The sequence below is a fragment of the Urocitellus parryii genome, chromosome 5, assembly GCF_045843805.1.
Source record: "Urocitellus parryii isolate mUroPar1 chromosome 5, mUroPar1.hap1, whole genome shotgun sequence".
NCBI lineage: Eukaryota > Metazoa > Chordata > Mammalia > Rodentia > Sciuridae > Urocitellus > Urocitellus parryii.
In genome coordinates this window covers 165,824,280-165,840,115 of record NC_135535.1, presented here as the reverse complement: position 1 = coordinate 165,840,115, position 15,836 = coordinate 165,824,280, and the positions used below count along the sequence as shown (strand labels likewise).

General features: G+C 55.4%; 1 protein-coding gene across 5 annotated transcripts in view; it reads right to left on the bottom strand.

Moving 5' to 3' along the window:
• Zmiz1 (zinc finger MIZ-type containing 1) overlaps positions 1-15,836 on the bottom strand; it is a 215,889-nt gene that overhangs the window by 97,596 nt on the left and 102,457 nt on the right. For all 5 annotated transcript variants that reach the window (XM_077798564.1, XM_026390187.2, XM_026390190.2 and 2 more), the window contains one exon: positions 2,735-2,843. In XM_077798564.1, coding sequence (XP_077654690.1) covers positions 2,735-2,794 — 60 coding nt within the window. In that variant the 5' untranslated portion in view covers positions 2,795-2,843. The remainder of the gene's footprint in view (positions 1-2,734; positions 2,844-15,836) is intronic.

The following is a 15,836-nucleotide window of genomic DNA, read 5'->3' as shown; positions in this document are numbered from 1 at the left end:
TACAGTGCATTCACGTATCCATCCATCCATCTATCCATCCATCCATCCAAAATGAATCAATTCATCCATCCATCTATCCACTTGCCCATCCACCCATTCATCCATTCACTACTTTATCTGTCTCTCGCCCATTCATTCATTTATCCACATATCTACTTATTCCTCCAGAAGTCAATTATCCAGCCACCCACTCATCCATCATCTATACCCGCCTGCCCATCCCTCTAACTACCTATCTGTATGTCCATCTATTCCTTTATGCGTCCATCTGTTTGTCCACCTGTCCCAGGCACCTAACCAAAATACTTGGGTTCCACCCTGGGCTGGGTCCAAGGTTAGATTCTGTAGGCTTAGAGATAAATGTAGTATATCTGCCCCCAGGAACTCATTCTGGTGGGGAGCCCTGATGCATGCCCACAGGACTTAGAACTTGAAGGAGAAGGGGAAGGATGGGTTGAGGCTGTAGGTGGTGTGCAGGTACTGAGAAGAGAGCCGGGGAGTTGGGGAGTTGCAGGGCTCTCTGCCTGGATCCCAGCTGCCTGGGAGCTGTGAGAGGAGCACCTTATAGAGAGGGAGCTCTCTTCCTCCCAGCACTGAGCAGCTGAGAAGGGGAGCCATAGCTGGGCTGGCGGCCTGTGGAGAAGTGGGCCACAAGGGGCTGGGAGTGGCGAGTGTTAAGGATGGCTAGAGCCAGGTTGAGTGGGGTGGGAAGGCTCGGCTGGGAGGTGAGGCAGGGCTGCGTGTCCCCTGATGTGAGCCATAGCCCTTGCTAGCCCAAAGTTCTTCCAGCCTACACGTCTGTCACCCTCAGCAGAGAGCTTCTCTTTCTCTTCGGATTAGGTTACGGGATGCCTGAGAATCAACGGTCTCCAGCCAGCAGCCACCCTCTGTGGGACAGCCAGACACCAGCCCTGAGCTGTGTCTGATGGGAGGAGTAAGAGAAGGGGTATGGAGGACATTGGCGGCTCTGCATGATTCAGGGGCATCTGGATAACTGCTTGCACTCCCAAGCGTACCTCTATCTGTCCCAAATGCAGGGCCCTCTGAGCTACATGCGGGTGTAAGGACAGCCGGGGCGGGGGGAGGGTGGTGCAGCTGGGGCTCCAGCCCTTGGTGCTGAGAATACATTGGCTATGATGCCCTTTTACAGACAAGGTAAGGCAACGTATCAACTGAATCAAGGCCATGTAGCTTCTAAGTGGTGGACGCAGGCTTGCTGACTTGAAAATCTGAGCTGTGTGTACCAAGCTACAGGGTGAGAGTGGGGCACAGCTACAAAGGGGGGCAGCTCCAGAGAAGGGCCAAGGGAGTGAAGGTCACCCTGACTCCTGGTGGCACACAGCTAGGCAGGGGAGAAAAGTCAAGTGGAGAGCAGGTCTCAGGGGAGCTGTGTGCCTGGTGCACGGAGGGGCTCAGGAAGAGGAGATAGGTCTATTGAGGGTGGGGTCACTGCTAGCCAAGCCCTGGGCAGGAGAAACTGAGTCAGAGGCAGTGCTGGGAAAGAGTGCTGGGAGCCTGACGGGGGAGACGGGCAGGGGGGCACATGGTCTGGATTCTACCCCGTGACCATAAACAGAGGCAAGTAATTGGCGATTGGAAGACTGTCCGGCTGGGTTCAGTCTGTAACAAGTCTCCAGTTTGCTCTTCCACCTGCACAGGCTGCAGAGTTTGCTCTGTTAGGTGCTAAAGAGAGGACACCTCCCTCACTCCTGCTGAGTAGCCACAGTTCACTGGCTGGGCACCTGGGGGTGGCTCCCTGGGGCCCTGGATTGTAGGGAAGGAAGGCAGGAGACTGTTTCCTGAGGCCAGCGGCTGGTTCCCTGAGCTTCCTGCCCAGCCTGCCTGCCAAAGGACTGTGCCCCAGCAACCACCTGCCTGAGATTCCGAGAACAACAGTCATAGCTGCCATTAGCTCGTCACCTGCCGTCTGCCAAGGTTAGGCTGTGTGTTGTCACCCACAGTGCTGCCGTTGCCATAGCGTTGAGTGAGGTGGGCCTTGTGGGCCCCATCTGACATACGGGGAAACTGAGGCTCAGAAATAAAGTGGGTGGACTGAGGTTGCCCCATGGGGAGCAGGGAAGTGGACCCTGCATTCTCTGGAAGCCATGCCCCTTCCTCCCAACTCTCCCGGGTCTGTGCAGGGAAGCTGCCCACTCCTGGTCACCTCTGGGGGCACCCATGAAGGGTACCCCACCTCCCAACAATCCAGACCAGGGACACTCATGGGTAAACTGCCTCTTGCTTGGTGAGAACATGAGCAGATGGGGAACTGGCCACCTTCCAGCACCACTGGGGTCCAGTTTGGAGCTGGGTGACTTCTGTCCACCTCTCCTCTCTGTGCCTCTTTCCTTTTCTGTAAAATGATGGCGTTTCCCAGGACCTTTCCTCCCTCTTGTAACCTTGATTAGCAAGCAGCGGGAGCAGAGGGGCCGAAAGCTTAGGTCTGGGGAGAAAGGCGGTGGAATGGGTGGGGGTTGTCACAATGTAGGGCAGTTCACTGCATCCTCACTGCAGCCCAGAGAAGGCAGGACACTGGCCTAAAATCACACTGCTGGGAAGACAAAAGGCAGGACTGGCATTCAAACCCAGGAGGGAGTAATTCCAGTGTTAGGCTGGTCTGTACCAGCACGCCTGCCACGCTGTCACTAGGCGGATGTCGGGAGCTGGGGCAACTGTTCCAGGCCACCATTCCTGCCTCCTAGCCCACAGCTCCTCCGGGCCTGGCCACACCCACCTGCTTGATGCACTGCAGCCGGTCGTTGGTCTGCTGGATGTGCCTGTCCATGGAGTTCATCCTGGCCGCTTTGCTGGGCTCTACCCGAGAGCCATGAACGTGGTCCAGCCTGTGAAGAGAGGGGAGAGGATGTCACTGGGGTGTCACCAGGCCTGTCACCCGGCATCCGTCCCCCAGTCCACCCTGCCCCCCACCAGCCCTGACACTTTGGGGTTCCAGGGCCCTTTCCAACCCGTGGTGGCCTCTTTCCAAGCTGGCCCGCACCCCCTGGGCTGAGGGCAGGAGGTGGTCCTGGCTACTCTCCGGGGGTGGCTTGTGTGAGCACTGGGCAGGCAGAGCCACCAGGAGATGAGAAACTGCACGGGAGGGGGCACGCATTTCTGTACATGTGTGTGGGGGACGGGGTTGGTTGTGGGGAGACAGCAACCCCACCCCCAGAGTCCTGGTTCAAGGCTAGTCCACTTGACGTGGCTGTGTGTGGGGTGCACCTGTGTGAACGAGGGGACCTTCCTGTATGACAAGCTTCACGGCACGCGGGCTATAGTGTAGCTCTCCTGTCACTGGTGCCACATGCCCTCCTCAGGTCCCTCTGGCTTTGGAGTTCTTCATGCTTTTAAACCACTCACAGTCGGACGGTTCCATTTACCCCACTTTGCCGTCCTGGCCAAGAAGGAGGGCAGGAGTTAGCACCGTGCCCGTTTTCCAGACAAGAAAACTGAGGCTCAGAGAGAAGAAGGGAGCCATTGGGGTCATGGGGTGTCCTGGTTCCCACACAGGAACCAGGGCTCCTGGTGCCAGCAGGTGGCCACATCTACTGCACAGGGCAGAGTGGCTGTAGATTCCTGTCCTGATTCTGGGGGACCAGGGACATGGACAGGATGCCTACCGAGCCTGGCCTTATCTCCCACCCCACCACACTGCCCTGCAGAAGGCCTCTCATCTCCAGCCATGTCACAAATAACCCTTTTACCAGACACTCTCTGCATGCTGGATACCCACGTTCTCCCCTTTAGAGGTTCTACAGGGGAGGAAACCGAGTCCCGAGACCTGCCAAGTCTGCACGGCTAGAAGAAGTGTGGACTGCGTCGGCCTGCTCTGCCCTGGCTCTTTCCCTACAGCCTCAGCATATTTGTTGAGGGGCCGTCACCACTTTCTGGCCCTGGCCTTAGAGAGAAAGCCCTGCTCCTTCTCTAAGGAGCCTTTCACCCTGTGGCTCCTGAAAAGGCGATCATTTGCACAATTCAAAACCCAGGACATCCACAGGGGTGTCCAGGGGCAAGTCCTGGCTCTGTCCCCAGCCTTAGGGGCCTTTCCTGGGAGAACCTGAGTGGCTTCCTGTAGAAGCAAATACCTATGTGTACTGTCCTTGCACGACTCTTTTCAAAACATACACAGCAGCTCTCTGCCCCGTCTGGACCTTGCTTTTTCCCCCCGTTAATGACAGAGCTCCAACTTCTTCTCCATCGAAACAGAAGGAGCCTTTTCATTTTTTAAATGGTGGCACAGTGTTCCAAGCACAGGAAACATTTACCAACTAACATCGGAGTGAATGTCTACACCGGTCAGGGGCTGTCCCACTGCCCTAGGTCCTAACCAGGCCCTTGTACTCAGGAGGCTACCTCGGCCACCCGGCATGAGGGAACCTGGAGCCATTCATCATCAGAATGACCTTTCATAGTGACACCTCGCCCAGGTGTGGGTGTTCTTGGAAGTGAAGGGGCCGGGTCATTTGGACATTTGTATTTATTTATTTGGTATTAGGACCTGAACCCAGGAGCATTTTACCACTGAGTTATATCCACAGTTATTATTATTATTATTTTTAAAATTTTCAGACAGGTTCTTGTAGGTTGCCAAGGCCAGCCTTCAACTAAAGATCCTCTTGATACAGCCTCCAGAGTAACAGGGATTATAGGCGTATGCCATGGCACCCAGACGGACATTTTATTTTTAATAAGTGCTTGATCATGGAATTCTCTGGAAAGAAAGTGACAGTGGGGGTTGTTTTCTCTGCCAACCACCCCCACATTCACAGTACCTGCCACATCTTGCACATACTCCCTGACACTTAGCTCCATATTCACCATGTATCTACCTCAGCAGCCATCTGTCATTTGTGTGTCTGTCCACTCCCCCAGGTACCCATCCCAGCACCCACCCCTAGTTGGAACTTGCTCCCCTGCGACTGCCTCTACCCCCAGTAAACACTCTGTGATGACTCTGCAGAGCCAGGTCCTATGTTGGGCTGCTCCTATGAATAGTCTGGTGCTGGCGCAGGACCTGGCACACACAGACACTGCTCTACACTCTGCAGATGAGGAAACTGAGGCTCAGAGTTGATGGCAGATCTGGTAAGAGTCAGCTCCAGAATCCCAGCTTCCCATTACCACCCAAGCTCTTGAACAGCAACTGGGGAGGGGCCAGGGACCCTGCTGGAGGCTGCCATGGTGTTGCTGGGGAAGACAGGTTTGGTTCCCCTTGTTGCCCCCGAGGTCCCCCGACCATGTACCACCTGCGTGTACTTGCACTGTGCCTCAGCCAGCATTCACATGACAAAAGTTTTCTGGAGCCAGGGCCAACCTTGGGGAGTAGGGGCACGGGAGGACCTGGAGCAGAAGTAAGCTCACATGACCTTCCATAGGCTACCTCGGTTCCTGTTGCCAGACTCCATCTGAGTCCAAGGGACATGAGTGAACAATGGCAGCCAGGATCCCAATAAAGAATGAGGTTTCCACATCCTGCCAGGACAAAGACATTGAGCCAAGGACCCATTAACCAAGGCTGGAACAGCTCGGTGGAGTTTGAAGGGAAGTTCAGAGCAACTCAAGGTCTGGTCAGTCCTCTATCCCCTGTCCACAGGCAGCAGCCAGCCAAGACAAAGGGTCTACGGTGACCAGGCAGCCAGCAGGGGGTGCTGTTGACAAACCTAAGTGCCCAGAGGGCTGGAAACCAGCACCCTAAAGGTTCCAGGGTTCTGTGTACCCCCCCCCACCCCAGGTGTCCCTAGTCACGACAGGCTTTGTGCAGCCTTGTCTAGCTTCTAGGCCTTGGTGTCTCCATCTTGTAGAACAGGATAGCATGAAGGGAGAATTAGGTGGTCTCATCATGTTCTGCCCCTAAGGAGGAACTTCCCAGGGTGGGCATGGCATTTAATAAATGCTTATTTAATAGCTGACAGTTTCTGGAGGCTCGGAGTGCTCAGCCCACCCAGGGGTGCCCGAAGCAGACATCAGGAGCTCAGACCTCCCTAGCCGATAACCTCGGGGTGCTAAGGCTGCTCTTCCCTGTTAGGCCACAGTGGAGTGGAAGGGATTGGGGGCAGGTCTCACATTAGGGAGCAAACAGCAAAGCCAGAGACAGAACTGTCAAGTTCAGGCAGGTCTCCATGCAGCTCTTAGGCAGCTGTCTGGAGCCTGGTGGCTGGGCTGCATCAGGGGATTCAAAGATCCCAGGAAATCAATGGGGAAGGTACTTGGAGTACTCCCCCGCACCAACATTTCAGCTGGTTTTATCTGAGGGAGCCTGAGACCCACAGGTAGTTTTTTCAAGGTCACATGGCACATCTGGGCTGGGTCCAAACCCCAGGGGGCTTTTCTCCTAGGCTATTGCTCCATTTTATGGGAATCAGATAGAACCTGCGAGGCCCAGGGGCGGGTAGGCAGCTGTCAGGAGAGACATCATAGATCACCGAGACAGGTGCGTGTCCTCTGTCTTGTAATCTACAAAAGGATGAATGTGTTGCTGAATTAAGGAGGGACCCACAGGTGAGGTGACATTGTTAAACTGCTGAGATCAGTGGTAGAAAACTGGGATTATTAACACCAGGAATGGATGGCACAGGAGGCTCCTGTCCTCACAATAATGGGTATAAGGCCTTGAGAGCTAGGGTCCTAGGCATGAAGAGAGAGGGGTGGGCTGAATGAGGCACCAGAGATGTGGCTGGTGAGGGTGGACTGAAATCTTCCATTTGTTCTGCACCTGCTACCTGCTGGCATGAGGCCAGGACCCATGCGCTGCTAATTTTCTTAATCCTTAAAAGGCTCAGAGAGGCGAAAGGACCTGCCCAAGGTCACACAGCCAGGAAACTCCTGGCCTAAGATTTAACCCTCTGCCTTTCTAATCATTAATGTGTTATCCTTCCCACTCTTCAAAGACTGGTGGTCAAAGCCTCCTGCTTGGCCCCACCTGAAGGTATGACCCAGTCCTCAAAGACGTCCTTCTTCCTCCCAAACCCCTTTAAACCAGATTATGGTTCCAGGGTCTGAGCTTTGTGTTCCGACTGGCACAGGGAAGCAGGAGCTCCTGGCGGCCAGCAGAGGTCGCCCTCCGCCGTGGGACCCGGCTCAGGCTCCGAAGCTGCCTCTGCCTCAGGGGGCCTGGACTCTCTCAAATCTTTACAAGTCATTACAAATCTGTGGTGGCTGCAGCTCCAGCACCCACAGAGGCCCGGGCTCCCACCTGGCGGGTCGCTGTTGGCTTGCCCAGGCCGTAGCCCTTCCTAGTGGCTCTCTGCCTCTGGACGGGCGGTCACACCCACCCCGCTCAGGGACCTGCATCTCTCCCCTCTGAGCAGCACCTGTCTGCCAGCAAAACTTGTGTGCAGACAGAGCTAGCCAATCTGCAGGTGGGAGAAGCCTGCTCTGCCGCCCTCTTGCTGGGTGAACGCGCAAGAAGCTGAACGTCAGTTTCCCTGTCTGTAAAGCAGAGTGTCGGGCTAGTTAGCCTTTGGTGGCCCATAAAACTCCAGCATCTGAGGATTCCTGTGCAGGAACTCGGGCTGTTTGGGACATTTCTCCCCAGGAGTAGAACCCTTGGCTTTGAAACTGCAAATCCTGTCCCAAGGCAGGTCCTGGGGAGCCCTCCAGCCTGGGGCCTGCAGAGAGGCCTCCTTCTGGGGTGGCCCAGGGCCACAGAAGCTACCCCTTGGGGGCTATGTGCCTTATGGAAGGTTTCAGAAGGTGACATGGGGGTTAGCTTGGTCTTCCCAACTCCCAGGGGCCGTCTCACAGGGCTGCGCTTCCGTCTGTACTTCTCACCCCCCAGCAAAGAGCAGGTTGAGTCCCCCCATCGTGGTGCCCCTTACAGAAGACACGGTAGGAGCTGCCACTGTACCTGTAGAGCTGCTTGCCCGAGGGGCTGGGGACCAGTCTCTCCCACACCCTCTGTAGCCGGGTGAGGGGCAGAGGTAGAGAAAGGGAGAGGACAGAGGGGGTGCTGAGGGCCTGGCTGGGCTGGACCCCTCTGGCTGTTCTACATGGGGCTCTGGTTTGTCTCTGGGCTGCCAAGATGGGGAAGGCAAATGGTCCATGGTGGGATTCTCCCTGGACACAGGGACGTGTGCTCTTATTGTCCCGTGGTCATGTGGAGCCCTAGAGGCAGCTCCGGAGGGTGGCAGGCTGACCTATGAATTCAAGTGTGTTTTATTCTCATTTTCAGGACTAAGTAGTTCATCTACACACCTGAGGCATCTGGGGGAGGAGCATTTGCATATCACAGGTGTGTACACAGGCTCAGGCCTGCAGGCCCCTTTGCACAATTCAGAGCAGGTGTGTGCTCACACTGGATGCTGGCACAGATGTCCTTGGGCACACATGTCTTGTACCAGCTTGCACAGGCAAGTGACATGTCCCCAGGGACCTATGTGAGCAACAGTGTGCAGAAATGACTCAGTCACCTTGCATAACTGCAGCCTGGGTCCCCCAAGGTGAGCAGAGGCAGGGGTGGAAGGCTTCACCTAGAGCCCCACAGTGCAGGCCGTGCTTCAAGACATGACCATGACCAGCAAGCTGGGGAATGTCCACTGCTTGTCTAACAGAAGAACCTGAGGTCCAGAGTACCCATGTGGCCAGCCCCTTCACTAGCTTCAGACTTTGAAAGGGACAGACATGATGGACCCTGGGCTTGGCAGTGACCTACTACCCTGTGTGTGCCAGCACCATCAGGATCCCATTTGGCCTGGCCATCACCTTCTGCCTCTCCCAGTTAGAGCCCATGTTCTCCTGGGGCCACCCATTGCCTCCTAGGCTGAGCTCTGATGGCCATGCCCCCAAGTCTTTGCACTGAAGCCCCTCAGCCCAGAATGCCCTGCCCTTCCATCCATCAGGGCCTGGCCCAACTGTCACCCCAAGCAGAGGGGCTCACTTCCACTCCTGATCCCTTAGCCTCATGTCATGCATCCCCGTGCCAGTGGCCCTAGATCAGTGTTTCTTTGTACCTGTCTCCCCATCAGCTGGGATGTCCTCCAATTATGGAGTCCAGATTCTAGCACCGGTACCCAGTGGGGGACTATCCGATGGATGAACAGATGGGTGGATGCACTGTCATCCTCAAGTGTGCACAGGATCCAGGGTGGCAAGGGCTGAAAGCCCAGTGTCCCAGCTCTGACCAGAGGATCCTGGGACTGGAGAGACATCAGCCACCCAGACCAGGGTTCCCAGATAGTAATGCCCATACTACCAGGGGGACCGGGTTGATTTTAGGTGGTCTGTAGACAAACCTTAGAAATTTTCATGAGGTTTTTAGACCAGGAAAATGATCACAGGTGAGTTCATGAATATTATTGAGGTCAAAGTTAGATTAGGTAGCGATGGCCAGCCTACATGGGGTGAAAGTGACCAAGATCAGGAAGCTCTGGTGTAGACCAACGGCCTCATCATCTTAGAGGGAAGGAGCGGAAGCCTGGAGAGGAGCTGTCTGGGGTCACCCAATGGGGATGCTGCATGGCCAGTCCTTGGTGGTCTGCACAGGCACCTGCCTGGAGGCAGGGGAGGACTGAGATGGGGAGCAAAGAGAGTGGGTGAGAGTGACTTTGACCTTGGGGCTCTACCCATGGAAGTCAGAAGGAAGGACAGAGGGAGAGGAGACAAGAAAGGAAAAGAGGGGGGAGCAGCAGTACCAGGCGGCTGCAGGGGCCGCTGTTCCCCACTCCAGGCCTGCAGCCTTGCACAGGGTGGGGCCCCCTAGGCAGGGTCCCTAGAGCCAGACTCTCTGGCAGTGAGGTTGTGGGAGGCCATTTCACCTCTTTGATCCCATGTCCTCAACTGTCAGCAAGAAAGAGACCTGCTCCTTTTCCCACCGAGCTGAGAAGCTGAGTAGGTGACATCACTCAGGGACAGTGTTCTGGTTTTGGATCATGGATCTTCCAAATCCAGCTCCTCCTTCTTCATCCTGAGCAGTGCTCTGTGCCAAGGCTTGTGGGCCCCCCACGACTTGGCCACTTGGTCCGGATGCTTTTCTCGCACACTTGAGGCTTCTGGAAGGGTGGACCTACTTCCATGACCCAATCTCACAACACCCACCCAAGTCCACACACACCCTCTTCCACTGCCGGTTAATGGATGAGAAAGCGTAGCCTTGGCATTTCAGAGTGGGGGCTTCCCCAGGGCAGGCCCCACGCAACTATGCCTGACAATGTGTCCTGGACACAGAAGTTAATCTAGAGGGAGCAATGACAGACTGGGGGACACTCATCAATGCCACACTGACTAAGGCGCAGCCTCTGTCCTACCCCACACTGGGCTGGGAATCCAGCTGCATTCGGGTGTGCCCTGTCCTCTGGGCACATGATGCCATAGCAGATCCGGGCCAAGCCCTCCTGCCATCCCTCTGGCCAGGCTCCAAGTCCCCGACCTCAACTTCCCCTGGCGGCTCTCCCCACAAAAGACAACAGGGGACAACTCTGAGCAAGTCCCCTGCATTTTCTTTCATCCCCAAAGTTGTGCTCCCACTTTCTTCTTCCTCAGAGTGGAAAGAGAAACCGAACAACTATTGAACCTATATGTGCCAGACACTAGGTCCTCTACACCACCTCACTTAAGCCTCACAATTCTACTGTAATGTTCTGATTTCTCTTGCCATGCTATAGATGAAGAAACTAAGGCTCAGAGAGGTCCAATGTCTGGCGTAAGGCCACTCCACTGAGATGTGGCAGTGCCAGAATCAAACCCTGGTTTGATGACAGAGCCCATGTCTTGTGTATCATACTCTCCGTGGGAACATAGCAGGCTTTCTTCAACTGGACACTTCCTTCCTTGGCCCCAACTGAGTGTGAGGATGGTGACAGCTGTTGCTGTGGAGGGCTGGGGATGGTACAGAGTCAGGGACATATAGGCCTGAGGGACAAGTCCAGTGCTGGGCGTGGGCCACAAGCCTCTCCCAGGGTGACAGTGCCTGACTGACTCCTGTCCCTCCATCCTTCTTCCTGACCTCATGCAGCGACTCTGACCTGGCTCTGCCTCCAGGCTCTTGCCTGCCATGGGAGACTCAGCTCTCCCCATGCAGTGGGGGAGGGGGTGGGGGGGGAGAGGTACTCAAGTGTGCCTGGGAGATATGGGCAGCCGTGGGGCTGGACGTGGAGGAAGGGCCTTCTGAAACACCTGCAGATGCTTCTAAGCTCTAGCTCTGGGACAAGGAGGTGCTGTGGACTGTCCCTTCCTTCCTCCAACTCCCAAGCCTCCAAATCCACCCCCATGGCATTCTGGAGCTCCAGACTGGCAGGGCCAGCAGCATACCCCAGGGAGAGGCAGACATGGCTGGACAAGCCCTTAAGGACCCCCTGGCACAGGGCTATGGAGCCCCCCCAAACCAAGGCCATTAACATGGCCAATCAGTCACCACTCTCTTCCCACCATGTCCAGACATGCCCAGTCCATCCTCCACGAACCTCTCACCCTGCCACGCTAAACCACCTGGGACCTGGCCATGGAGACACCAGGTGGCCCACCTTTCAAAGAGTGAACAGAGACCTGGAGAGGCGAGGCTGAGCTCGAGGCCACCAGGCAGGCTTTGTGGTCTTTCTGGAAACTGGGAGTCAGAGTCAGGCTCTTCCCAAGTCAAGGGCCCCATGGACAGACATGCACCAAGCATCCAAGCTTCAAGCCACATCACACCGTGGTCTCACGCTGGCCTGTATTATTCCATCTTGCAGATGAAAACATCGAGGCTCTGCACGGCTCACGGGAGGCATGCCCCCCCCCCCCCCCCCCGCCCAGCAGCTGCCCCTCCTGGGCCTGTGCTTTTATTTTACTAACTGGGCACGCCTTCTCCTTCAGTTAGTGACTAGTAACTGTCAGTAGGTTTTTAAAAAGTTTCTCAAAAGCTTAAAAAAAATTAGAGCTATTCATTTGAGCTAAAAGAGGTAGATGGGAAGAGACAAGGAACGAGCCCCGGCTTAGATCTAGAAGGAATCTGGGGGTGCGCTGGGACCCATTTAAACACTTATGAATGAGGAAACTGAGGCCTGGATGAGGGTGTGTAGGGGACGAACAGAGTCACGAAGGTCCCTGGGGGTCCCACCTCCAGACCTTGGGAGCCCCAGCTGCCCTGAGCTTCTGGGCTCTCTCCTTGTGTCCACCACATCCAGGCCGGCCCCCTACCAGGCCAGGCTTGTGCAGTCTGCAGAGAGCTCAGACGGGGTGTCCTGGGAGCTCCCAGCCACCCCAGGGTGGGGTTGGCGGGACTGGGTGACATGCCAGGGGTGACAAGAGCGGGGACTCCATGCCCACTAGGAAGCACCTGAGCTGTTTTCTAGAGCCCCGTGGGCCCCAGGGTTCCAGGTGGACAGCTGCAGCATCCCTGGGTGTGAGGGTTCACCTGGGCTGAGGCTGCCACACTGTCTCCTCGAGACCCTGTTCTCTCCAAAAGGTGCTTGTCATGTAGGGTGGATCCAGCCAGGGCTGGTCCCCATCGTGTGGCCTGGCCTCTTGTCTGTGCTCCAGGAGTCTCAGGGTATGAGGCTACTCAGGGGCCTGGTCCACTGATGTCCCAGACCAGGCAGCCTCCAGGGATAAGGTCTAACCCACCTGCCAACAGCACCCACCACGGGGTTGGACCACAGAGGCCTGGGTTGGGCTGGGGGCACCCACAAGCTTCTGGAGGAGGAGGGTAGGGCCAGGCTCTGAGGGCTGGGAAGGGGCACTAGGGGGACAGTGTGGCTAGGCAGAGGGCTAAGATGTGGGGATGGGCAGGGGAGGCCTGACTTATTTTGGAAATAAAGCCACATGCCCAGTGTCCTCTTGACCAGGCCGGGCTGGTCAGCCTGGCAGGGTGGCAGAGGGATCTTTCCTAAAGGAGAAGGTACTGAAAGGAAGCAAGACCCTCACAATGTATCCACTTTTTAATTAACTTGCCCTGCTGCCTTAAGTGATTCCCTGCTTACGCTGGTTCTTTTGAAAATTCCAAAGTGCTATTTCTGACCTGTGATTTACTATTGCCTTACGTCTCCATAAGCAGTGTTTTAGCTTAAGTGGCAGTTGCATATTAATTACAAAGTTAATTATGTGCTGTGTAATCATGCTGTAATTCATTAGTTTACTCTACACTCTGAGAGTCTCATGTTAATAGCAAGATCTGACAAGGTTTCAGGAATCAACAAAGATCCGCTGAAAATCCAGAAGAGGGCTGAAAAGGGCTGGGGACCCTGAGGTACTTCCTGGGGACCTTGCCTCTCCCCAGAGCTGGTCTATGCCCTGCTTGGAGCGTCACGTGGACAGAGCACTGGACCCACAGCTGCCTAGGACTCTGCAAGGCACCCCTCTCGGAGCACACGCCGCCTCAAATTGCAACCCTGAGTCTACAGAAGACAGCGGAAAACGCAGCTGGCTCTTCTCCCCGCACCCACACCCCCCCCCGCCCCCCGTGGAAGAACAGGGACAGGAACAGAATTTGTTTAAAATTACTTACGGAACAGGGAGTCACTTTTAGGTGAAAAATTAACTGTTCAGATTGAAAAAAAAAAAAAAAAACCCAGGGAACAGAGACCCTGGGGGGCAGGCTGGGGAGGGGCCTGGAGGACTCAGGAACCAGACTGTGGTTCAGATAGGGAGGGGAGGGGCCTGCGGGGCTTTGGATCAAGGTCCTTCCATCTCTCTTTCCTCCTCTAGTGGATTCTCAGAAGCATTCAGGGATGCCCAAGGGGACCCTGGCCAGAGCCTTTCTGACTTCTTTCCTATTTTGTCTCCAATAGCCATCCACAGGGCTTGGCTGTGCTCCTGACTCTTCTTCTTGGATGGTCCCAAAGGCTCCAGGAAGCCCAGGTTCCTGTCTGAGAGATGAGCGAGAGCTCCCATGTCCTGGCCTGGGGACCACATGATGGACAGGGACGAGATCCCCCGGCCCATCCCTTGCTGAGGTTGTTCCAGGTGATTCTTTCCTAAAACCATCTCTCCCAGGCCCAGTGTTGTCAGCTGAGAAGAAGCTCCATGGTCTCCAAAGGCATTTAAAAGTCAACCTGAGAGAGACAGGCCCGCTCTACACACCCGCCCCTCGCCAATCTGCAGATCAGATTTCAAGCCCTGGTGGCAGGAGGGGGTACCAGGCCTGTGACCTCCCCCGGACATAGCGATCTGGTGGCTGAGACCCTCTGCTTTCCAAATATAAACCTGCCTGTTTATTTTTGCTGACAGCTGAACGAAAAAAAAAAAAAAAAAAAAAAGATGTGGAAGTCCTTTCCCTTCTGGCTTCAGTCAACAAGAGGAGAAAGACTCAGAGCCCCAGCTGGCAGGGGAGGAAGATAAATAAGAAAAAACAAAACATGTCCTTGTGCTACAGTGGAATGTTTTTAAAAGAGGTGAAAAACACAAGGTCAGGGGCAGATTTCGTTTTCTCTCATTTCCACAGTCTCAAGGAGGGGGCAGGAGGCTGTCTACTGGATGGTTTCAGAGGAATCGGTTTCGGAGGGAACCTATTTTCGGGGGGAGCACAGGGGCACCTTAACAGCCCAACCACTGTGGTTTCCTTTCCAGGGAACACACTGGTTTCCGTGGCAACGAAGAAGTCCGGCCTCCAAAGTTCTGACGAGAGAGCCCAGGCTTGGCCTGGGATGCTCCTGACAATTATCCACGGCCAAGGCTTCACTGTCCAGCTCACCCAGGCAGAGAGCTGGGAGGGAGAGGTGCAAAAACGTCAGCTCTGCAAAAATATGGGCCCTGGTCCCTGCCTCCCTCCCCCCTCCCCGCATTGTGCAAGCAGCAACTCATCCCAGATTCATTGCTTTCCGGGGCTTTATGGCTGAGCAGGTAAAAATGCCTGAAACAGCTTGGAAACCAGCCCATGTTTGACAGCACCCAAGGACCCTGAGGAGGCTGTAAAGGCATTGGGGTGGGAGGCGATGGACCCGCAAGCGCTGGCTTCCTGCAATAGCACACTTCAGCTGGCTGGCGTAGTGGGCACGGGGGACCTGGATCAGAACAGGGCAGGTCGGGTTTTCTAACGTCATCTTCCATCCACGTTCGCTCGGGGTTGTTCCAGAGGCGCCTTCTGGATTTAAAGCCCATCTTCCCAGAGAGAAACATTGAAACGTCTGGCCTGGGAGAATGCGGTGCCTGCGCATCAGGTGCGCGAGGGGAGAGGGGGGCGCGTGGGAGTGGAGAGAGGAGAGGAGGCAGACAGGGGCCGCGATTGCATTTGCAGAGCACTTATCCAGCTGCCGCCGGGAGCGGGGCTAAGTGCTCCATGTACATTATCTCATTTAACTTGCTCTCCAGCTGCCCGGTGAGGCAGACGCAATTATCCTTCACTGGAGGGAGTGGAGGGGTTAAGTGACCTGCCCAAGGCCACCCAGTAAGTGCATAGCAGAGCTATGAGTAACACCTGCTCATCTGCAATGCCCATTCTCACGCCCACAGTGCCTTGTGCATCAGGGTCGGGAGAGGGGTAGGAGGGAGGCCGTATGGCTAGTGGTTTCTTCCCCTGTGGTGAAGGAGACAGAGGTTCCTGGAATTCGCCCCTCCCCAGAGCCTCCTCTCTCTCCTAAACACTCTGCACACTGTCCTCCCTCAGCAAGACAGGCCACGGAGCAGAGCCACCTGGAGGCTCCAACCCAGAAGCTCCAGCCCCTGTACTCCACCTTGAGGCAGACATGTCCCTACTGGCTGACATGTCCCAGGTTCTCAGATCACATCCTTTATAAGCATTATCCCCTTTAAGCCCAGAACAACCTTTGGATGTAGATAGTTAACAGTCCATTTCATAGCTTAGGGGCTGGAGGATCAGAGAGGGTCGGAAGCATGTCCAAGTTCACACAGCTAGCAAGGGGGCAGAACTGGGGTTCAAGCCTTGCCCTGACACCAAACCCCAAGTATACTTTTAATTGATGATGAAAAGA